General features: G+C 44.0%; 1 protein-coding gene and 1 pseudogene across 1 annotated transcript; one reads left to right on the top strand and one right to left on the bottom strand.

Annotated features, from left to right (window-relative positions):
- Positions 1-3,160: 3,160 nt before the first annotated feature.
- Positions 3,161-24,955, bottom strand: LOC118381817 (thyroglobulin-like). Its single transcript, XM_052510145.1, has 8 exons — positions 24,889-24,955; positions 12,481-12,648; positions 11,485-11,652; positions 10,973-11,160; positions 6,399-6,506; positions 5,765-5,905; positions 5,094-5,290; positions 3,161-3,484 (listed from the first exon to the last, which is right to left on the bottom strand). The coding sequence occupies exons 1-8, from the start codon at positions 24,898-24,900 to the stop codon at positions 3,342-3,344; spliced, it is 1,125 nt and encodes a 374-aa protein (XP_052366105.1). The 5' UTR covers positions 24,901-24,955; the 3' UTR covers positions 3,161-3,341.
- Positions 15,371-24,144, top strand: LOC127925278 (src-like-adapter; annotated as a pseudogene).
- Positions 24,956-25,390: the final 435 nt, after the last annotated feature.

Here is a 25,390-nt window from a genome sequence, read left to right as displayed (position 1 = left end):
CAGCTCAGTCAGTCTCTACAGTAGTAAACCCTATAAGGTTAGAGCCAGCTCAGTCAGTCTCTACAGTAGTAAACCCTATAAGGTTAGAGCCAGCTCAGTCAGTCTCTACAGTAGTAAACCCTGTAAGGTTAGGGCCAGCTCAGTCAGTCTCTACAGTAGTAAACCCTGTAAGGTTAGAGCCAGCTCAGTCAGTCTCTACAGTAGTAAACCCTATAAGGTTAGGGCCAGCTCAGTCAGTCTCTACAGTAATAAACCCTGTAAGGTTAGAGCCAGCTCAGTCAGTCTCTACAAAACAGTAGTAAACCCTGTAAGGTTAGAGCCAGCTCAGTCAGTCTCTACAGTAGTAAACCCTATAAGGTTAGGGCCAGCTCAGTCAGTCTCTACAGTAATAAACCCTGTAAGGTTAGAGCCAGCTCAGTCAGTCTCTACAAAACAGTAATAAACCCTGTAAGGTTAGAGCCAGCTCAGTCAGTCTCTACAGTAGTAAACCCTGTAAGGTTAAGGCCAGCTCAGTCAGTCTCTACAGTAGTAAACCCTATAAGGTTAGAGCCAGCTCAGTCAGTCTCTACAAAACAGTTAAGGGCCAGCTCAGTCAGTCTCTAAGGTTAGTACCCTATAAGGTTAGAGCCAGCTCAGTCAGTCTCTACAGTAGTAAACCCTATAAGGTTAGAGCCAGCTCAGTCAGTCTCTACAGTAGTAAACCCTATAAGGTTAGAGCCAGCTCAGTCAGTCTCTACAGTAATAAACCCTATAAGGTTAGAGCCAGCTCAGTCAGTCTCTACAGTAATAAACCCTATAAGGTTAGAGCCAGCTCAGTCAGTCTCTACAGTAATAAACCCTATAAGGTTAGAGCCAGCTCAGTCAGTCTCTACAGTAGTAAACCCTATAAGGTTAGAGCCAGCTCAGTCAGTCTCTACAGTAGTAAACCCTATAAGGTTAGGGCCAGCTCAGTCAGTCTCTACAGTAGTAAACCCTAGCCAGCTCAGTCAGTCTCTACAGTAGTAAACCCTATAAGGTTAGGCCAGCTCAGTCAGTCTCTACAGTAGTAAACCCTATAAGGTTAGGGCCAGCTCAGTCAGTCTCTACAGTAGTAAACCCTATAAGGTTAGGGCCAGCTCAGTCAGTCTCTACAGTAGTAAACCCTATAAGGTTAGGCCAGCTCAGCCAGCTCAGTCAGTCTCTACAGTAGTAAACCCTATAAGGCCAGCTCAGTCAGTTTAGGGCCAGCTCAGTCAGTCTCTACAGTAGTAAACCCTATAAGGTTAGAGCCAGCTCAGTCAGTCTCTACAAGGTTAGGGCCAGCTCAGTCAGTCTCTACAGTAGTAAACCTTATAAGGTTAGAGCCAGCTCAGTCAGTCTCTACAGTAGTAAACCCTATAAGGTTAGGGCCAGCTCAGTCAGTCTCTACAGTAATAAACCCTATAAGGTTAGGGCCAGCTCAGTCAGTCTCTACAGTAGTAAACCCTATAAGGTTAGGGCCAGCTCAGTCAGTCTCTACAGTAGTAAACCCTATAAGGTTAGGGCCAGCTCAGTCAGTCTCTACAGTAGTAAACCCTATAAGGTTAGGGCCAGCTCAGTCAGTCTCTACAGTAGTAAACCCTATAAGGTTAGGGCCAGCTCAGTCAGTCTCTACAGTAGTAAACCCTATAAGGTTAGGGCCAGCTCAGTCAGTCTCTACAGTAATAAACCTTATAAAGGTTAGGGCCAGCTCAGTCAGTCTCTACAGTAGTAAACCCTGGGGTCACTTGGACTACTAGAGGGACCTCATGGGGACCCCTACCTTTTAGACTATCTCTTGTTCTCTCCTTTTGAGCAACTGGCCAAAGTGGTGAATTATCCGGTGGGTGAAAACATTCAAGAATGTGACATACTGTGGGGAGAACAAGTATTTGAAACACTGCCCTCACCTTCCTCATGATCATTGATGCCCCACGAGGTGAGATCTTACATGGAGCCCCAGACCGAGGGTGATTGACCGTCATCTTGAACTTCTTACATTTTCTAATAATTGCGCCAACAGTTGTTGCCTTCTCACCAAGCTGCTTGCCTATTGTCCTGTAGCCCATCCCAGCCTTGTGCAGGTCTACAATTTTACCCCTGATGTCCTTACACAGCTCTCTGGTCTTGGCCATTGTGGAGAGGTTTGAGTCTGTTTGATTGAGTGTGTGGACAGGTGTCTTTTATGCAGATAACGAGGTCAAACAGGTGCAGTTAATACAGGTAATGAGTGGAGAACAGGAGGGCTTCTTAAAGAAAAACTAACAGGTCTGTGACAGAATTCTTACTGGTTGGTAGGTGATCAAATACTTATGTCATGCAATAAAATGCAAATTAATTACTTAAAAATCATACAATTTGATTTTCTGGATTTTTGTTTTAGATTCCGTCTCTCACAGTTGAAGTGTACCTATGATAAAAAATTACAGACCTCTACATGCTTTGTAAGTAGGAAAACCTGCATAATCAGCAGTGTATCAAATACTTGTTCTCCCCACTGTATATGACTGAAAGAGGAAGTTATGACAAACATTATTGAAGTGTTGGTTTATGTGTTAATATGTTATAGTATATATTTTGGAACATTCCTAGAGGAGGGGCATCCTGGAAAAAGTACTTAGTTGCTCTTGGCCTTTGTTTGGTTTGAATAGTCATTGGTATGAAAAGAAAGGCAAGCATTCTGTTAGATTAGTGAGATCATTCGTTGTTATTACTACTCCCCCCGGGGCTATGAACACCTGGAATTGTCCAACAATCCACTTTCTTAAAACGCACAAAGGCAGCATCTCAAATGGCACCCTAAATAGTGCACTACTTTGGACCAGGGCCCGTATGACTCTGGTCAAAAGTAGTGCACTAAAATAGTAGGGTACACTATTGGGACGGAGCCAAGTGAAACAAGACTTCACACGGATGGAAGTTTCTGGAAACTTTCACCAAACGTACACTTGAATAAGACAGTTGTTTTACACCTCTATTATCAGTAACTGACTCTGGAGATTCTCCGATTCGACTCCATTGAAGTAATGTCTCCTTGGTTACCAATCCCAGCACACAGACCCAAATGAGCTAGTTGACTTTAATGTTCAAGCTATCACGAGAGAAGACCTGATTACTACTCTAGACGTGAAGAACGTATAAACAACACCACAGACTTCAGGAGTATTATGTAATGCAATTGTTTTATTGTTTTATTTCATTTGTATGGAAACTAAACAGGCAGTTAAATGACACAACTTAATTTAGCGACTACTTTGGCAGTTGAAACAACATGTAATTTCTCACTATGTGTAAGTGATAAACCCTAAATGCAGATTAGACGATACGTAGTGTGGATGTTCTTTCTAATTATAAGCATCCTTCTCTGACTTGGGTTTGCTCTGGGTGACAGTTGTCAAGAAATCAACAAATAACTTGGTTTCTGGTGTTGGAGTTCCAGCCCCCAAACCAGCAGATTCCCCTTCCAACACAGCAGATGAAAGTTTGCCTGAAAAACAGAGAGACATCTTTCTTGTGACACCAAGTCATCCCGTGAAGTCAGAGTAGCTTCTCTAAAGTGGTGATATATGGATGTTTTTCCTAAAGATGAAAGGCTCTGCAGATGGAGACTGAATGTTTGGCACCATCTAAGTACATACAGTAGCAAACCTCTAATTACTGGCTACATACAGTGCAAAGAATTTTCATACCCCTAGACTTTTTCCACATTTTGTTACGTTACAGCCTTATTCTAAAATGGATCATATTGTTTTTTTTTTCTCATCAATCTACACACAATAACCCATAAAGACAAAGCAAAAACAGGTTTTTATAAATATTACATTAGTACTCAGTACTTTGTTGAAGCACCTTTAGCAGCGATTAACAGCCTGGAGTCTTCTTGGCTGTGACGCTACAAGCTTGGCTCACCTGTATTTGGGGAGTTTCTCCCATTCTTTTCTGCAGATCCTCTCAAGCTCTGTCAGGTTGGATGGGGAGCGTCGCTGCACAGCTATTTTCAGGTCTCTCCATAGATGTTCGATCGGGTTCAAGTCAGGGCTCAGCATTATGGTGCCAGCACCATGCTTCACTATAGGGATGGTGTCAGGTTTCCTCCAGACGTGACGCTTGGCATTCAGGCCAAAGAGTTCAATCTTGGTTTCATCAGACCAGAGAATTGTGTCTTTAGGTGCCTTTTGACAAACTCCCAGCTGGCTGTCATGTGCCTTTTACTGAGGAGTGGCTTCCATCTGGCTACTCTACCATAAAGGCCTGATTGATGGAGTGCTGCAGAGATGGGAGAACCTTCCAGAAGGACAACCATCTCCACAGAGGAACTCTGGAACTCTGTTAGAGTGATCATCAGGTTCTTGGTCACTTCCCTGACCAAGGCCCTTCTGCCCCGATTGGTCAGTTTGTCTGGGTGGCCAGCTCTGGAAGAGTCTTGGTGGTTCCAAACTTCTTCCATTTAAGAATGTTGGAGTCCACTGAGTTCTTGGGGACCTTTAATGCTGCAGAAATGTTTTGGTACCCTTCCCCAGATCTGTACCTCGACACAATCCTGTCTCGGAGCTCTCTGGACAGTTCCTTCGACCTCATGGCTTGGTGTCTGCTCTGTTCGACCTAACATAGACAGGTGTGTGCCTTTCCAAATCATGTCCAATCAATTGAATTTACCACAGGTGGACTCCAATCTAGTTGTAGAAACATCTCAAGGACGATCAATGGAAACAGGATGCACCTGAGTGAATACTTAGGTAAATACGTTTTTAATTATTTTATTTTATACATTTGCAAAACTTTTTTTTTTACTGTTTCTCTGTCATTATAGGGTATTGTGTATATATTTATGAGTGGGGGGATTATTTAATACATTTTAGAATAAGGCTGTAATGTAACCAAATGAAGAAAAAGGAAGGTGTCTGAATACTGTATGTTTCTATGTATGTCCTTCTGACACTGAAAGAACAGGAAGTGAATAATTAACACTTGTTTTCTGTGTTTTTTATTTAGCCTTTGTGTTACTCTCAGTTTTTTCTTTTGGCAAATATGTCTGTGGTTTGTTTGGCAAACTGATGATTTACATCATCTTATTTTGAGTTTGGACTTGTACCCACCAGTGGAGGCGGTCAGAGAGGGGACATAGTCGGCCCAGAAGGAGCACTGGGCCCTGCGGAGGCCCCTGTGGTTGCTGAGGCCTGGCTCCACCTCCATATAGCTGTCCCCCTCAGGGTGAGACTGGAAGGCATGCCAGAGGGGCAGCGCCGCCTCGCTGAAGGCCACGCGGGACACACTGTGAGCCTGGTTGGGATTTCTGTTCACAAGGAGAAGACGTACAGTAAGAGACGTGATGTTCCCACGACTGTAAGTCACTTTGGAAGAAAGTGTCTGCTAAATGACACGACTGTAAGTCACTTTGGAAGAAAGTGTCTGCTAAATGACACGACTGTAAGTCACTTTGGAAGAAAGTGTCTGCTAAATGACACGACTGTAAGTCACTTTGGAAGAAAGTGTCTGCTAAATGACACGACTGTAAATCACTTTGGAAGAAAGTGTCTGCTAAATGACACGACTGTAAGTCACTTTGGAAAAAAGTGTCTGCTAAATGACAGATATGATATATTCTGATGCCACAACATAAGGCACTATTCTCCAGTCATGCAGATTGGTTTAGATGTACCAAACAAGACAAAATAAACTAATTGATTTAGATTGAAAAGGCAATACTATAAAGTATGGTTGGTGTTTATTTAAAGAAATGTATGTTTAACATGTTTTTTTTTTTTACCCGGACTTGATGAAGTTGGCCATGTAGGTCATCATCTGTAGGGAGAGGCGTCTCTCTGTGTTGGTGAACAGGTCGTAGGTCAGGGGGCTGTGGGGGAGGCCAAAGGCATAGTGGACATCCAGGGGTACTGACAGGTCAGCACTGAAATGAAAACAAATCACACACAAATAAACACTACATCATCATGCCACTTCCCTAGCAACACAGCAAAACAAAATAAATAATACATCATCATGCCACTTCCCTAGCAACACAGCAAAACAAAATAAATAATACATCATCATGCCACTTCCCTAGCAACACAGCAAAACAAAATAAATAATACATCATCATGCCACTTCCCTAGCAACACAGCAAAACAAAATAAATAATACATCATCATGCCACTTCCCTAGCAACACAGCAAAACAAAATAAATAATACATCATCATGCCACTTCCCTAGCAACACAGCAAAACAATTAAATAATAGATTATCATGCCACTTCCATAGCAACACAGCAAAACAAATTTAATAGTATTTCTGACACAACACAGGTAGTCCGAGTTAACGCAATTGCTACTTGATTAGAAGTCAATGGTCTGGAGGCCTGACCTGACCTGGCTGCCTAGTCCTCCTCACACCCAGTGATTACCTGGTCTGGGCGGTGTCCTCAGGCAGGTGGTACATGAACACATTGGATCTGGTGTTAGCGGCCCAGAAGTTGGCCATCTTTATGGTGGGACACACAATGAAGAGATCTCTGCACAGAGAGACAGATACAGAGAGACATTGTTGAGAAATGTAACACACTTCACATCATCGTTTCCCCTTTTCTTTGTGGACAGAGACAGAGAAAGGAGAAAGCAAGGTGTATCTATTCTGTACATGACAGGACAGCAGTTCACTGACAATCACTCACACAGTGTTGTCTAACAAACCAAACATTTACATGTGTGACTGAGGGCCGTGAGTGTGTATGTTTGTGTCTAGAGAAGAGATGGTCTGTCTGGCTGCCACAGTGCCAGGCTAGTTAACTAAGACTAGGTTCCAAATGGCACCCTATTCCCTATATAGTGCACTACTTTTGACCAGTGCCTATAGGGGTTGTGCACTATGCAGGGAATAGGGTGCCATTTGGGACACAGACAGTGTGTTACAGCAGGGCAGGTATTTACTGAGTGAGGACCACCCCTGTTGCAGCCAAAATACACTGATGTATCTGGATAAACAAGCAGTGGCCCTTTCTGCCTTTATATTACAGCCGTTTTAAACTCTGGAGAATGTCTAGTATAACTCCTAGCATAGTGATCGTTTCAGGTCAGGACTCTTACTGAAATACATGTAGACATGGTCTTATTGTGGATGTGAGATATGCTGCTGTTTGTCTTCAAGGCATCGGTCGGTTGCTATCCTCAGCTAACCTCAGGTCCATGGGTGTGTTGTGTGGGTCAGCCTCAGCCCTGTTCCCTGCTATATTTGACACTAGTTATTATGTGGGCGAAGTCCAGTGTAGTAGACGCTGAAGAGCAGAGAGGCAGCAGCCACCGTACATATCACTACCGAAGCCTGGATCAAGGGCATTAGAAGAATATCTCTGTCAATAATGGAGATATACAGTATAAAGAATATCTCTGAAGAGCAGAGGCAGCAGCCACCGATATCACTACCGTAGCCTGGATCAAGGGCATTAGAAGAATATCTCTGAAGAGCAGAGGCAGCAGCCACCGTACATATCACTACCGTAGCCTGGATCAAGGGCATTAGAAGAATATCTCTGAAGAGCAGAGGCAGCAGCCACCGTACATATCACTACCGAAGCCTGGATCAAGGGCATTAGAAGAATATCTCTGAAGAGCAGAGGCAGCAGCCACCGTACATATCACTACCGTAGCCTGGATCAAGGGCATTAGAAGAATATCTCTGAAGAGCAGAGGCAGCAGCCACCGTATATATCACACCGTAGCCTGGATCAAGGGCATTAGAAGAATATCTCTGAAGAGCAGAGGCAGCAGCCACCGTACATATCACTACCGTAGCCTGGATCAAGGGCATTAGAAGAATATCTCTGAAGACCAGAGGCAGCAGCCACCGATATCACTACCGTATCCTGGATCAAGGGCATTAGAAGAATATCTCTGAAGAGCAGAGGCAGCAGCCACCGTACATATCAGTACCGAAGCATGGATCAAGGGCATTAGAAGAATATCTCTGTCAATACTGGAGAAATATGCAGAACATCTCTGTCAATACTGGAGAAATATGCAGAACATCTCTGTCAATACTGTATACAGAACATGTCTGTCAATACTGCGGATATACAGTATACAGAACATCTCTGTCAATACAGTATACAGAACATCTCTGTCAATACTGCAGATATACAGTACACAGAACATGTCTGTCAATACTGCAGAACTACAGAGACATACAGAATCCATTGCATATAAGAAGACAGAAATAATGATTGATCTTGAGTGAATCTGGGACCGTATTCATGAGCTGATCTACACTGAACAGAAATATAAAGGCAACATGTAAAGTGTTGGTCCCATGTTTCATGAGCTGAAATTCAAAATCGTAGCAAATTATCCAAATGCACAAAAGCGTATTTCTCTCAAATTTAGCGCACAAAATGCTTACATCCCTGTTAGTGAGCATTTCTTCATTGCCGATATAATCCATCCACTTGACAGGTGTGGCATATCAAGAAGCTGATTAAACAGTATGATCATTGCACAGGTGCACCTTGTGCCATGGACAATAAAAGGCCACTTTAAAATGTGCAGTTTTGTCACACAACACAATGTCGCAGATGTCTCAAGTTGTCAGGGTGAGTACAATTGGCATGCAGACTGCAGGAATGTCCAGCAGAGCTGCTGCCAGAGAACTGAATGTTCATTTCGCTACCATAAGCAACCTCCAATGTAAGTTTTAGAGAATTTATTTCAATTGACTGATTTCCTTATATGAACTGTAACTCAGTAAAATCTTTGAAATTGTTGCATGTTGCACATATATTTTTGTTCAGTATAGAATCAGATTCCATCTATCAATTCATTTTATAACCCAAAAGGCAAAACTGGTCCGAGAACAGGATTCCTTCTCTAAGGCACTTTATGAATATGGGCCCTGACATATACTGTTTTCTTATGGCATATTTCTGGTTAAAAGCTCGGTCTGCGCCACATGTCAGGGACACGTTAAATGGCCGAACCACGGCACTAGTAGTTCTATTTCTGAATTGTTACATTATTTTCTTTTCTAAACACGGTGCTTCTAACACCCTCAGTAAAACAGTTCACACAGTCCTTCTAAATCCTCAGGTTATTTCAGTCTTCAGTCGGCTGGCTGTTTCCTTCCTCAACACCACAAGTGAAACGCACTCTGTTCCAGATCTTCATAGTTGTGTCCCAAATGGCACCCTATTCCCTTTATAGTGCACTACTTTTGAACAGGAGTCACAGGGCTCCCACAGGGCTCTGGTCTAAAGTAGTCCACTATATAGGGAATAGGGTGTCATTTGATTTAGATGCACTATTGTAAGTGGCTGTTCCACTGGATGTCATAAGGTGTATGCACCAATTTGTAAGTCGCTCTGGATAAGAGCGTCTGCTAAATGACTTAAATGTAAATGATTTGGAATGTACGCTCTCTTCCAGTTTGTCAATCACATTAAAGCAACATATAACAGTGTAAAGAGATCAATAGTCTGGCTATGGGTTTCCACTCACGCTGCACTGCATAGAACTCACTGCGTAGAATTCACTGCTGACCTCCAGAAAGTATTCACTGCTTAGAACTCACGGCATAAAACTCACGGCATAAAACTCACGGCATAAAACTCACGGCATAAAACTCACGGCATAAAACTCACGGCATAAAACTCACGGCATAAAACTCACGGCATAAAACTCACTGTATAAAACTCACTGTATAAAACTCACTGTATAGAACTCACTGTATAGAACTCACTGTATAGAACTCATTGAACAGAACTCATTGAACAGAACTCATTGAACAGAACTCATTGAACAGAACTCATAGAACAGAACTCATTGAACAGAACTCATTGAACAGAACTCATTGAACAGAACTCATTGAACAGAACTCATTGAACAGAACTCATTGAACAGAACTCATAGAACAGAACTCATTGAACAGAACTCATAGAACAGAACTCATAGAACAGAACTCATAGAACAGAACTCATCGCTCTTGAACGTGAAGAGAATTCCTGGAAAAGGTCAAATAAACAAAGTGAACTGAACTAATAACTGAACACACAGAACTGAACAGAGAATGGTATCTTGTGACGTGATTATTATGGGTTGTGCTTCTCCATACAGGAACTGTATAGTCAAACGGCTACCCAGACTATTGCCATTGACCCCCCCCCCCTCTCATTAAACCGCTGCTACTCTCTGTTGTCATCTATGCATAGTCACTTTAATTACTCTACCTACATGTACATATTACCTCAACTAATCAGTACTACCTGTATATAGACTCACTATTGTTATCTATGCATAGTCACTTTAATTACTCTACCTACATGTACATATTACCTCAACTAATCCGTATATAGACTCACTATTGTTATCTATGCATAGTCACTTTAATTACTCTACCTACATGTACATATTACCTCAACTAATCAGTACCCCCCTGTATATAGACTCACTATTGTTATCTATGCATAGTCACTTTAATTACTCTACATGTACATATTACCTCAACTAATCAGTACTACCTGTATATAGACTCACTATTGTTATCTATACATAGTCACTTTAATTACTCTACCTACATGTACATATTACCTCAACTAATCAGTACTAACTGTATATAGACTCACTATTGTTATCTATACATAGTCACTTTAATTACTCTACCTACATGTACATATTACCTCAACTAATCCGTACCCCCTGTATATAGACTCACTATTGTTATCTATGCATAGTCACTTTAATTACTCTAGCTACATGTACATATTACCTCAACTAATCAGTACTACCTGTATATAGACTCACTATTGTTATCTATGCATAGTCACTTTAATTACTCTACCTACATGTACATATTACCTCAACACCTGTTGTATTGGGCGCATGTGACTAATACAATTTGATTTGATATTTATACACTGAATTCAATGAATAAGAGTAAGGTATTCCGGAACTACATGAATACCGTACACAGTAGTGTGCTTAGCACATTTCTCACCTGGTTGCACTGTTAAGAGCCTGAGAGAAGAGGTTGTAGCCAGCTGGAGAGGGAGAGTGCTGCATGGAGTAGAACCAGGTGGCTGCAGCCTTGACAAAAGCATTGGCATCGTCTCCACCCAGAGAGTTGGACAGGGCTTCGTAGAATGCTGTTTTACTGTCAGCTCGCCCCTGGAGCTCCTCAAAGTTCTGTCGCCAGACATTCGGGGGGAAAAGTAGACGTTGGTGATATGAAACGCGGCTGAATAGAGTAATACGACTCAATACTAATACGATGTGAATGAGGACAAACCGCTAACATACGAGTCACCTGCTGAGTTGAACTAGGAGTCTACACATTAGAATATGTCCTACACTGTATGAAAAACAAAGAGCCATATTCCTCAATTCCATCCTGCATGGGGAAAGCTTAATAAGCAGGTACACCTAAATAGACGGACAACACTAGAGGTGAATGTTCTCACCATAGAAACACAAAGAACGTCTTTGAATTATAGGATCTCCGGTTCTCACCTTGATCCTCTTGGCCCTGCTGATGAGTCCATCCTCTGCGGAGGAGCCCAGCAGGAGGTCAGCTCTGTGGAAGCCTGCATTCATCAGGGCCATGGAGGGTTTCCCCTGGACAGAGACCCCATCCACCACTGGACCCCAAGCCTGCAGGGGCCCACTGACTGACAGCAACTGAAACAGATAACATAAAATAAGACAGGGGGGAAAAAGTATGTTTGAGTCCCAAATAGCACTCTACTGCCTTTATAGTGACTACTTCTGACCAGAGCCCTATGGGCCTTGGACAAAAGAAGTGCACTAAACAGGGAATTGGGTGCCATTTGGGATACATACAGCCTATGATACATCTGGGACTATAAGGCTTCCTTCCTTAGTCTGTGACTATAAGACCAACAGTACCTTAGTCTGGGTCTACAAGGTCAACATTACCTCAGTCTGGGTCTACAATGTCAACATTACCTCAGTCTGGGTCTATAAGATCAACAGTACCTCAGTCTGGGTCTATAAGGTCAACATTACCTCAGTCTGGGTCTACAAGGTCAACATTACCTCAGTCTGGGTCTACAAGGTCAACAGTACTTCAGTCTGGGTCTACAAGGTCAACAGTACTTCAGTCTGGGTCTACAAGGTCAACAGTACCTCAGTCTGGGTCTATAAGGTCAACAGTACCTCAGTCTGGATCTATAAGGTCAACAGTACCTCAGTCTGGGTCTATAAGGTCAACAGTACCTCAGTCTGGGTCTATAAGGCCAACAGTACCTCAGTCTGGGTCTATAAGGTCAACAGTACCTCAGTCTGGGTCTATAAGGTCAACAGTACCTCAGTCTGGGTCTATAAGGTCAACAGTATCTCAGTCTGGGTCTATAAGGCCAACAGTACCTTAGTCTGGGTCTATAAGGCCAACAGTACCTTAGTCTGGGTCTATAAGGCCAACAGTACCTTAGTCTGGGTCTATAAGGCCAACAGTACCTTAGTCTGGGTCTATAAGGCCAACAGTACCTTGGTCTGGGCAGCGTTGAGGTCCTGTGCTGGAGCTGCTCTCAGGCAGGAGCCCAGCTGTTCTGGGTCAGAGGAGGGGGGACAGCCCAGCTCCCGGGCCAGAGCCTCAGCCTGCCCCTGGGCTTTGGATCCACTCAGCACTGAGGCAGGGGAGAACACAGAACCACCCTGGGGAGAGAGAGAGAGGAGGGACAGAGTCAGAGAACCACTCAGCACTGAGGCAGGGGAGAACACAGAACCACCCTGGGGAGAGAGAGAGAGGAGGGACAGAGTCAGAGAACCACTCAGTACTGAGGCAGGGGAGAACACAGAACCACCCTGGGGAGAGAGAGAGGGAGGGACAGAGTCAGAGAACCACTCAGCACTGAGGCAGGGGAGAACACAGAACCACCCTGGGGAGAGAGAGAGGAGGGAATTATTATTATTTATAGCTAAGCATTATTAGCTCCAAAATGGAATTACTTTTAATGTTAGACATACTACAAATCAATTGGTTGCACACATCTTTCAAGTGTTTATTTGAATGCTGTCTGGTCATCTATTAGCTTTAGCACTGTGGTGATTAGTCTCCTCTATTAGCTTTAGCACTGTGGTGATTAGTCTCATCTATTAGCTACAGCACTGTGGTGATTAGTCTGTCATATATTGGCTACAGCACTGTGATGATTGGTCTGTCATCTATTGGCTACAGCACTGTGGTGATTAGTCTGTCATATATTGGCTACAGCACTGTGGTGATTAGTCTGTCATCTATTGGCTACAGCACTGTAGTGATTAGTCTGTCATCTATTGGCTACAGCACTGTGGTGATTAGTCTCCTCTATTGGCTACAGCACTGTGGGGATTAGTCTCCTCTATTGGCTACAGCACTGTAGTGATTAGTCTCCTCTATTGGCTACAGCACTGTGGTGATTAGTCTCCTCTATTGGCTACAGCACTGTGGTGATTAGTCTCCTCTATTGGCTACAGCACTGTGGTGATTAGTCTCCTCTATTGGCTACAGCACTGTGGTGATTAGTCTCCTCTGTGGTTGGCTACAGCACTGTGGTGATTAGTCTCCTCTATTGGCTACAGCACTTGTGATTAGTCTCCTCTATTAGTCTTAGTCTCCTCTATTGGCTACAGCACTGTGGTGATTAGTCTCCTCTATTGGCTACAGCACTGTGGTGATTAGTCTCATCTATTGGCTACAGCACTGTGGTGATTAGTCTCCTCTATTGGCTACAGCACTGTGGTGATTAGTCTCCTCTATTGGCTACAGCACTGTGGTGATTAGTCTCCTCTATTGGCTACAGCATTGTAGTGATTAGTCTCCTCTATTGGCTACAGCACTGTGGTGATTAGTCTCCTCTATTGGCTACAGCACTGTGGTGATTAGTCTCATCTATTGGCTACAGCACTGTGGTGATTAGTCTCCTCTATTGGCTACAGCACTGTGGTGATTAGTCTCCTCTATTGGCTACAGCACTGTGGTGATTAGTCTCATCTATTGGCTACAGCACTGTGGTGATTAGTCTCCTCTATTGGCTACAGCACTGTGGTGATTAGTCTCCTCTATTGGCTACAGCACTGTGGTGATTAGTCTCCTCTATTGGCTACAGCACTGTGGTGATTAGTCTCCTCTATTGGCTACAGCACTGTGGTGATTAGTCTCCTCTATTGGCTACAGCACTGTAGTGATTAGTCTCCTCTATTGGCTACAGCACTGTGGTGATTAGTCTCCTCTATTGGCTACAGCACTGTGGTGATTAGTCTCATCTATTGGCTACAGCACTGTGGTGATTAGTCTCCTCTATTGGCTACAGCACTGTAGTGATTAGTCTCCTCTATTGGCTACAGCACTGTGGTGATTAGTCTCCTCTATTGGCTACAGCACTGTAGTGATTAGTCTCCTCTATTGGCTACAGCACTGTGGTGATTAGTCTCCTCTATTGGCTACAGCACTGTGGTGATTAGTCTCCTCTATTGGCTACAGCACTGTGGTGATTAGTCTCCTCTATTGGCTACAGCACTGTGGTGATTAGTCTCCTCTATTGGCTACAGCACTGTGGTGATTAGTCTCCTCTATTGGCTACAGCACTGTGGTGATTAGTCTCCTCTATTGGCTACAGCACTGGCTGGTGATTAGTCTCTCTCTATTGGCTACAGCACTGTAGTGATTAGTCTCCTCTATTGGCTACAGCACTGTGGTGATTAGTCTCCTCTATTGGCTACAGCACTGTGGTGATTAGTCTCCTCTATTGGCTACAGCACTGTGGTGATTAGTCTCCTCTATTGGCTACAGCACTGTGGTGATTAGTCTCCTCTATTGGCTACAGCACTGTGGTGATTAGTCTCCTCTATTGGCTACAGCACTGTAGTGATTAGTCTCCTCTATTGGCTACAGCACTGTGGTGATTAGTCTGTCATCTATTGGCTACAGCACTGTGGTGATTAGTCTGTCTTCTATTGGCTACAGCACTGTAGTGATTAGTCTCATCTATTGGCTACAGCACTGTGGTGATTAGTCTCCTCTATTGGCTACAGCACTGTGGTGATTAGTCTCCTCTATTGGCTACAGCACTGTAGTGATTAGTCTATTTCAGGAGTGGAAAAATGTGGTGAAAAACAAGTCACACAACTTCCCCATTAGTGAGGAAGTGACTAGATGAGATCAACAAAAACAGATTGGCAGGATGACTAGAATAGACTGATGAGCTGCTGCTTATCACAGTTAAACAGTACCGTAGCATCATGCTAAACTAATTCAGGCTATATTACACCAAATATTGGTTATATTAGGTATAACGACGGAGGCTGCTACAGGCTGGTATGGTAAGTCTATCTGAAGAAAGGGTGATGATATCCACATCCTAAACTGGAGAATACCAGTGCTGGGCAAATCTTTTTAATTTTACCTTTATTTAACCAGGCAAGTCAGTTAAGAACATATTCTTATTTGCAATGACGGCCTGGAAACAGTGGGTTAACTGCCTGTTCAGGGGCAGAACGACAGATTTGTACCTTGTCAGCTCGGGGTTTTGAACTCGCAACCTTCCGGTTACTAGTCCAACGCTCTAACCACTAGGCTACGAGTGAGATGAAGGAATGAGAGGCAAGCACACATAGCACTGCTACTTCCCAGCTCTTTCTTCCTGCATCCAAATGATCAACAAGGCTCTCTGACCAGACATGGGGAACGTCTGGACCAGCCCAGTCTCTATGCCAGGGAATGGAGATGACACCAACACCAGCTCTGATCCCTTTCTGAGAAGTAAGTCTCTCTGGTTAAAGAAGTCTGTATTTTGGTAATGATCGTTTTATTAATAATAATGAAAGGATCCTGTTAAAATGGACAATCTGGGATTCAAATTGGTTTTGTATTCTTCAAGATATCAATGTCTATAAAATGATTAATTTAAACGCTTGGAATCGCAGATTGTCTCTGATGGGAAATGGTTCATTTGATGTTATATTTTAAGTAAGGGTGGAGTGACTTGGTTTCATAAGCTGTACTGGCCCTGTACTGCTCTGTGTATGTGTAAACATTTGCATAGTTTCCCCCAAAATAAATAAGGTTCCTCTCATGCAAACTGTGGCCAAACAACCGCAAGCTTATAAATGTAGAATTAGGTCAAATGATCACTATGCAATATTTCCAACATTTTGTTTATACATTAAATTGTTTGGGAGCATATATACAGTGTACTGTAGGACTTTCTGTTGTAGACGGTTTACTATTCCATTAGTCTGCACCTCTACCAACATGGGTGTGTCACATCTTGCTTTCTCCTGGACCATTATGCAATATAAAACATATTTCTTTATTAAATTAAATACCGAACAGCATCCTACTTCCCTACCCTCCACAACATGTACTCATATCTAAAAAAAATATATATTTTTTTTTTAAATATTTTTTTTGTAATAGCATCAGTGTGTGAGCATTCCGCATCTTGAAATGACCGTCCAAGAGCTGTTGACTGAATGGAAAAATAATATAATCTTCATCTGATATGGATGACCCGATAACACTTTTGCTTTCGTTGTGATTGGCAGATACTGTACAGATGTACTCTCTTAATTTGATCACCCTGTTGTCGCAGAGAATTTTCCTTTGCAGAAGGAAATGCAAATTGTTGTCTATTCAAGGTTTAAAAAGACTTCCAACATTTGTAATTTCCACTTTAAAAATGTCCGATTTTTTCTTAACTAGAAATGAATCAACCCCTACAATAACGTCCATTAATTATAATCCACATAATAATTTACATTTCCTGCTGCTGCAGGATTATTTCCCTGCTGTGAGAAACTGGTCAAATTGAGATAGTACACCAGTACACGGCATTTGGAAAGGTGTTTTCGCCTGGTCACAGGCAGCTGATGTATTGTGCACTGAAGTCCACAAGCGAAAGGGAAAAGGGTGAGAGGAGGTGAGAGAGAGAGTAGATGCAATGAGTTATACAACTTCCAAAGGAAACTGTTTGTATGTGGCTGCTATGAAAGAGAACTGCTTTCATGTGATCAGGGGTGTATTCCTTCCTAGGTTTTGACCTTTCTAGGGAGTTTTTCCTAGCCACCGTGCTTCTACACCTGCATTGCTTGCTGTTTGGGGTTTTAGGCTGGGTTTCTGTACAGCACTTTGAGATATCAGCTGATGTATGAAATGCTATATAAATACATTTGATTTGATTCATTCCGCCGATTCTGTTGAAAATATTTCTTAAAACGTAAGCAAAAGGAAAGAAACGGGGATAAATGCACCTGAATTTGTCCAATAGAAACTCTTGTTTGCAACTGATTTACTACACCCTAGATCAGCTAGATGCAGACAAGAGTGTGCAAGGGGTTAATGAATGTGTTACTGTCTGTCACCTTGATTACTCTCATTTTCTCTCGACCTGTGCACCTACCATTGTAATCTTTAATTCATAGGCTAGGTTGTAGCAACCTCATGATGGGTATAGGGAAATTAGAGTATCATGTCGTAGCCTAAACCTATCGATGTTACATTGAGCTGGGTGAATGGAATATGATTGACAGTCATCTAATATGCTGTAAAAAAATGTTTATATATATATATATATGTACTCTTCTCTCCAGACAACGATACCCTGAGAGTCCTGTCTGACTGCACCTCTGCAGACGTCAGTGAAACCCTGGTCGTCTTGTCTGACTACCCCTCAGCAGACGTCAGCGTGCCTCTCTTCAGGATAGGAGAGAGACTGAGACTCCTGGCAGAGTGAGTGACTGAACCCAACTGAATCTAAGAACTGTGTCCCAAATGGCACCCTAGTCCCTAGATAGTGCCCTACTTTTGACCAGAGCCCTATGAGTCCTGTTCAAACGTAGGGCACAATCTAGGGACTAGGGGGCAATTTGGGACCAACTGAATCTAAGAACTGTGTCCCAAATGGCACCCTAGTCCCTAGATAGTGCCCTACTTTTGACCAGAGCCCTATGAGTCCTGTTCAAACGTAGGGCACAATCTAGGGACTAGGAGGCAATTTGGGACGCAGTCCTAGACTTCCACATTCATAAATAAAGGTAAAATAATTCAGTCTTTCAACACAACACCACCTCCTCTAAGAGCTGATCTGTTTGACTAGACTGACAGAGACAGGGCTCAAATCTGACCAATTCTACTTTTGACCAGAGCCCTATTGGTCTATAACAGTGCACTAAATAAGGAATAGGGTGCTATTCGGGACTCGATCTCCTTGTTCCCTGTTTCTTCTCTTCTGTCAGGGAGGGTTACTGGTGGAGGGTTTCTTCTGTCCAAACAGGATATGAGAACTACATCCCCAACAACCATGTGGCCAAGGTCTATCACGGGTAGGTGAACTCACACTAACCTACCTGACACTGTCAAGGTCTATCACAGGTAGGTGAACTCACACTAACACTAACCTACCTGACACTGTCACAGTCCACTGTCAAGGTCTATCACAGGTAGGTGAACTCACACTAACCTACCTGACACTGTCAAGGTCTATCACGGGTAGGTGAATACAACAGGTGTAGTAGACCTTACAGTGAAATGCTGAATACAACAGATGTAGTAGACCTTACAGTGAAATGCTGAATACAACAGATGTAGTAGACCTTACAGTGAAATGCTAACTTACAAGCCCTTAACCAACAATGCAGTTTTAAGAAAAATAAGAGTTAAGTAAACTTTTTTTTTTTTTAAATAGATATGTTTTTAAAAATTAAAAATTAAAAGATATACAAACCTAACACTTTCCTAGTCCAGTGTGGGATTATAGCTGACGATAATGGTTTAAGGCTTGGTATTCTGAAAAGGGGAAGGTGATAGCATCTACGATGCCATTATGATAAAAACAGCCGGTGGTAACGGATGTGAAACGGCTAGCTTAGTCAGCGGTGGAATAGTGCACGCGAAATAGCGTTTCAATCGGTGACGTCACTTGCTCTGAGACCTTGAAGTAGTGGTTCCCCCTTGCTCTGCAAGGGCCGCGGCTTTTGTGGAGCGATGGGTAACGATGCTTCGTGGGTGACTGTTGTTGATGTGTGCAGAAGGTCCTGGTTCGCGCCGGTTATGGGCGAGGGACGGTCTAAAGTTATACTCTTACATTGCGGCCAGCTGGTTGTTTTATGTGGGGTTCTAAGGCCATGGGAATACATGCTTTATGAACATGGTTGAATTGTATTCTGTATTCATTTAGCTGGTTGTTTGAAGGGGTGGCCCCTTGGTTGAATTGTATTCTGTATTCATTTAGCTGGTTGTTTGAAGGGGTGGCCCCTTGGTTGAATTGTATTCTGTATTCATTTAGCTGGTTGTTTGAAGGGGTGGCCCCTTGGTTGAATTGTATTCTGTATTCATTTAGCTGGTTGTTTGAAGGGGTGGCCCCTTGGTTGAATTGTATTCTGTATTCATTTAGCTGGTTGTTTGAAGGGGTGGCCCCTTGGTTGAATTGTATTCTGTATTCATTTAGCTGGTTGTTTGAAGGGGTGGCCCGACCCAAAGCAGAGGAACTGCTTCGTCTGCCCGGAAACAGAGCTGGCTCCTTCATGATCAGAGAAAGTCAAAAAGGTGAGTGGCCTAGAGACAGACGTTTGTACCGTAATTAAATGGAATGTAGATGCTCCTTGTGGTGCTCCTTGTGGTGCTCCTTGTGGTGCTCCTTGTGGTGCTCCTTGTGGTGCTCCTTGTGGTGCTCCTTGTGGTACTCCTTGTGGTACTCCGTTCGTAGAGCATGGCACTCGCAACGCGATGGTTGTGGGTATGCAAGCAACAACTACTGTAAGTCACTTAGGATAAAGGTGTTGGCTAAATGTCCTAAATAAATGGTACATATAAAAGCTGTAGTTCTAAACTTCGACTACGGGACTGCCGATAGATTCTCTCACAATCAACTACTAAAATGATGAACCAAAATCGACCACCTTTAAAAACCGATGTAATAATGTCTTGTTCTTCTTTGCCTGTGTGGTGTTGTAGGAGTGTATACCCTGTCTGTACGGCACAGGGTTATGGTACACTATCGTATTATCCGCCTTCCCAACAACTGGTACTACATCTCTCCTGGTCTAACCTTCCAGTGTCTAGAGGACCTCGTCAACCACTACTCTGGTAAATAACCATCCCCGGTGACATGATCATGGACATTTAGTCAAAATCTATTCATCGGAAACCTTGTACCTCACTTTTTGTAGATTTTTTATATTTTTAAACATAAATTGAAATTAGTCATCCCCCTTCATATCCTGTGAAAGGTTCCTGATTAAAGTAGTCATCCCTCTTCATAATCTCTGAAAGGTTCCTGATTAAAGTAGTCATCCCTCTTCATATTCTGTGAAAGGTTCCTGATTAAAGTAGTCATCCCTCTTCATAATCTGTGAAAGGTTCCTGATTAAAATAGTCATCCCCCTTCATAATCTGTGAAAGGTTCCTGATTAAAGTAGTCATCCCTCTTCATAATCTGTGAAAGGTTCCTGATTAAAGTAGTCATCCCTCTTCATATTCTGTGAAAGGTTCCTGATTAAAGTAGTCATCCCTCTTAATATTCTGTGAAAGGTTCCTGATTAAAGTAGTCATCCCTCTTCATATTCTGTGAAAGGTTCCTGATTAAAGTAGTCATCCCCCTTTCATATTCTGTGAAAGGTTCCTGATTAAAGTAGTCATCCCCCTTTCATATTCTGTGAAAGGTTCCTGATTAAAGTAGTCATCCCTCTTCATATTCTGTGAAAGGTTCCTGATTAAAGTAGTCATCCCTCTTAATATTCTGTGAAAGGTTCCTGATTAAAGTAGTCATCCCTCTTCATATTCTGTGAAAGGTTCCTGATTAAAGTAGTCATCCCTCTTCATAATCTCTGAAAGGTTCCTGATTAAAGTAGTCATCCCTCTTCATATACTGTGAAAGGTTCCTGATTAAAGTAGTCATCCCTGCTAAAAGTGAATGATTTACAGGCATTATCTCTGACAAGAGCCGTATCTGAAAATACATCTTTAAAACATTAAAAAAAAAAAAAATGTAATAAGAGGTTTTTTTCCGGGACACCAACATATCTGATCTTATTACAATCTGACATTAAAGTGGAACACATGTAGACTCCATGTGAACCTATTTATAGGAACCATGAGCTGATAAGTATAGTATTATTATAAAGGGTGGAACTATTCATTATTTTTTTAACTTGTGACACCACCGGTAGTTATCACTTTCTAACGTGGAATTATTGACTCTTTCAAGCCGCACCAACTCCAACGCACTGCAATGCTGCTATACTACATTCACTAAGTGGAGTCATATGAGCTGTATACTGTGGTTGAAGTACATTTCTGAAGTTGGCTATTTTGAGGATGTGGAAGATATTCAGCTCTAGTGCTCTCCTTGTGTCATTAATGTGTCCTTGTACATTTATATTTTAGTCACTGTGTATGGTTTCTGGTAGCTGACTGGTGGTCCTGTAGCTCATTTGGTAGAGCATGGCGCTTGTAACGCCAGGGTAGTGGGTTCGATCCCCGGGACCACCCATACATAGAATGTATGCACACATGACTGTAAGTCGCTTTGGATAAAAGCGTCTGCTAAATGGCATATATTATTATTATTATTATTATTATATTATATATTATGTTATAACCACAGGATAGCTGAGTATGGTTTCTGGTAGCTGACTGGTTATAACCACAGGATAGCTGAGTATGGTTTCTGGTAGCTGACTGGTTATAACCACAGGATAGCTGAGTATGGTTTCTGGTAGCTGACTGGTTATAACCACAGGATAGCTGAGTATGGTTTCTGGTAGCTGACTGGTTATAACCACAGGATAGCTGAGTATGGTTTCTGGTAGCTGACTGGTTATAACCACAGGATAGCTGAGTATGGTTTCTGGTAGCTGACTGGTTATAACCACAGGATAGCTGAGTATGGTTTCTGGTAGCTGACTGGTTATAACCACAGGACAGCTGCGTATGGTTCCTGGTAATGACAGTGGCCCCTCCTCTTTGACAGATTGTGCAGACGGCCTGTGCTGTATTCTCACCACCCCATGTCAGGCTGTAACCAATGGCAACCTCAACCTGGCCTCCCAGGCACCCCTGTGGTGATGCACAACAACTTCGACTGGAAAGACGTCAACAGGTACCTCTTTCTCTAACGTGTGACCTCTCTTTCCCTTTCTGTCCGCCTTCAGCACCTCTCTCCCCGCCTTCAGCACCCCCTCTACCCGCCTTCAGCACCCCTCTCCCCGCCTTCAGCACCCCTCTCCCCGCCTTCAGCACCTCTCTCCCCGCCTTCACCCGCCTTCAGCACCCCTCTACCCGCCTTCAGCACCCCTCTACCAGCCTTCAGCACCCCTCTACCAGCCTTCAGCACCCCCTCTACCAGCCTTCAGCACCCCTCTACCCGCCTTCAGCCCCTCTCTACCCGCCTTCAGCCCCCTCTCTACCCCCTTCAGCCCCTCTCTACCCGCCTTCAGCCCCTCTCTTCACCCGCCTTCAGCCCCTCTCTACCCGCCTTCAGCCCCTCTCTACCCGCCTTCAGCCCCTCTCTACCCGCCTTCAGCCCCCCCTCTCTACCCGCCTTCAGCCCCTCTCTTTCAGCCCCTCTCTACCCGCCTTCAGCCCCTCTCTACCCGCCTTCAGCCCCTCTCCCCGCCTTCAGCCCCTCTCTCCCCCGCCTTCAGCCCCTCTCTCCCCCCGCCTTCAGCCCCTCTCTCCCCCGCCTTCAGCCCCTCTCTCCCCCCCGCCTTCAGCCCCTCTCTCCCCCCGCCTTCAGCCCCTCTCTACCCGCCTTCAGCCCCTCTCTCCCGCCTTCAGCCCCTCTCTACCCGCCTTCAGTCCTCTCTCAGCCTTCAGCCCTCTCTCTCCCCCGCCTTCAGCACCTCTCCCGCCTTCAGCCCGCTCTTCAGCCCCTCCCTCTCTACCCGCCTTCAGCCCCTCTCAGCTCCCCTCCCCCGCCTTCAGTCCTCTCTCTCCCCCGCCTTCAGTCCCCTACCCGTCTTCAGCCCCTCTCTCCCCTCGCCTTCAGCCCTCTCTCCCCCCGCCTTCAGCCCTCTCTCTCCCCCGCCTTCAGCCCCTCTCTCCCCCCCGCCTTCAGTCCCTCTCTCTCCCCCCGCCTTCAGTCACTCTCTACCCGTCTTCAGCCCCTCTCTCCCCCGCCTTCAGCCCCTCTCTCTCCCCCCGCCTTCAGTCACTCTCTACCCGTCTTCAGCCCCTCTCTCTCCCCCCACAATTACATATGTGTTTGAGCTTATTTTTTAGTTTAGCTTTCAATGTACTTTATCAGTGATAGACTAACGCTGCATCATATCTATTCTAACCCCAGCTCGGAGCTGACAGACCAGCCTCATCGTTACCCCGGCAACAGAGACTCTATGATCAGCTTTGGCTTGCGGAACACAGTCTCCTCCTACATGTCTCTGGGGGACATGAGGAAGGAGAGGAAGAGCAGCAGCTGGAGGAGGAATAAGAGGAGGAGTAGTGTGTGTACCTCCTGGTAACGGTCACGGACTCAGCACTACAGCACTGGAAGAGGAAGAGGGGGAGTACGCACAAGCCATCCTCCTGAACTCTTAGACTGGATATGGGCTTAAATGTAGAGGACATGCCCTGCTGTATAGAGAGGACATATCGTGCTGTGTAGAGAGGACATAATCCTGCTGTATAGAGAGGACATAATCCTGCTGTATAGAGGACATAATCCTGCTTTATAGAGAGGACATCATCCTGCTTTATAGAGAGGACATCATCCTGCTTTATAGAGAGGACATAATCCTGCTGTATAGAGAGGACATAATCCTGCTGTATAGAGGACATAATCCTGCTTTATAGAGAGGACATAATCCTGCTGTATAGAGAGGACATAATCCTGCTGTATAGAGAGGACATAATCCTGCTGTACAGAGAGGACATAATCCTGCTGTACAGAGGGACATAATCCTGCTGTACAGAGAGGACATAATCCTGCTGTACAGAGAGGACATAATCCTGCTGTACAGAGAGGACATAATCCTGCTGTACAGAGAGGACATAATCCTGCTGTATAGAGAGGACATAATCCTGCTGTATAGAGAGGACATAATCCTGCTGTATAGAGAGGACATAATCCTGCTGTATAGAGAGGACATAATCCTGCTGTATAGAGAGGACATAATCCTGCTGTATAGAGAGGACATAATCCTGCTGTATAGAGGACATAATAGTGCTGTATAGAGGGACATAATCCTGCTGTATAGAGGACATAATCCTGCTGTATAGAGAGGACATAGTGCTGTATAGAGAGGACATAGTGCTGTATAGAGAGGACATAGTGCTGTATAGAGAGGACATAGTGCTGTATAGAGGACATAGTGCTGTATAGAGAGGACATAGTGCTGTATAGAGAGGACATAGTGCTGTATAGAGAGGACATAGTGCTGTATAGAGAGGACATAGTGCTGTATAGAGAGGACATAGTGCTGTATAGAGAGGACATAGTGCTGTATAGAGAGGACATAGTGCTGTATAGAGAGGACATAGTGCTGTGTAGAGAGGACATAGTGCTGTGTATAGAGGACATAGTGCTGTATAGAGAGGACATAGTGCTGTGTATAGAGGACATAGTGCTGTATAGAGAGGACATAGCATACTGGACTATACCGTGAACGTGGAAGTAAAACTGTGATGACTGTCACACTGCATAATCAGTGACATTCGTACCATTAATCACAAGGGTGTTACTGCTTGACAGCCTAAACTAGTTGTAAACAGCTGGAATGGTTAAGACCATTACTGTAACAGCATTATTTACACACGAGGGCTTAGTAACACATCCACAATAGCCCTATTTAGTGCACTACTATAGTGCACTACTTTTGATAGGGGCTCTGGTCAAAAGCATTACACTATATAGGGAATAGGGCACCATTTGGGACTCTTAGTGAAGGTCAGTGAGGATCAGGGGTCACAGGTCAGCTTACCATGAGCAGCATCCTGTCGAAGAGACCACGCGAGGAGGGGAGGTCAGATGTAGGCTGGCCACGTCGGCTCCACTCCTCTCTGCCCCCACCGTCACCAGCCTGGGGTCACCTCCGAACGCCTCAATGTTCTCCTGGACCCACTTCAGAGCGGCTACCTGGTCCTGGAAGCCGGCGTTACCTGGCAGGGCTGTGGTCCCTAGAGGCATTCAGTTCACACTGCTGTTATTTCATGTACCGTGTCAAGAGTCAAATCCATTCAAGAGACATACTTATATAACGTAATGTGTTCTTTGGGTTGTGACTTGTGTTATCGTCTACATCATTTCCAAAAATATACAAACAACATGTTTTTATTCCATTTGGGTTCCAAAAGCCACTGCAGCACATCAATACTGTAATTACCCACTAAGAATGGACCAAGAAACTATTGGATAGATTTCAAATATCATTTTACCAAAGCCTGGTAAGAATGTGAATACACTCAGCAACAGCAAACAGAAAG

The sequence above is a fragment of the Oncorhynchus keta genome, unplaced genomic scaffold (genome assembly GCF_023373465.1).
Source record: "Oncorhynchus keta strain PuntledgeMale-10-30-2019 unplaced genomic scaffold, Oket_V2 Un_contig_540_pilon_pilon, whole genome shotgun sequence".
Taxonomy (NCBI): domain Eukaryota; kingdom Metazoa; phylum Chordata; class Actinopteri; order Salmoniformes; family Salmonidae; genus Oncorhynchus; species Oncorhynchus keta.
Note: the sequence above shows the minus strand (reverse complement) of the source record. Positions and strands in the feature narration are given on the sequence as shown.

What these genes read in the sequence shown, in the direction of transcription:
- LOC118381817 (XM_052510145.1), bottom strand. An exon ending in GAGGACACCGCCCAGACCAG is followed by an intron (nt 5,906 to 6,398) that starts GTAATCACTGGG and finishes TTTTCATTTCAG; the next exon opens with TGCTGACCTGTCAGTACCCC. An exon ending in CTCTCTGACCGCCTCCACTG is followed by an intron (nt 3,485 to 5,093) that starts GTGGGTACAAGT and finishes TCTGTTTTTCAG; the next exon opens with GCAAACTTTCATCTGCTGTG.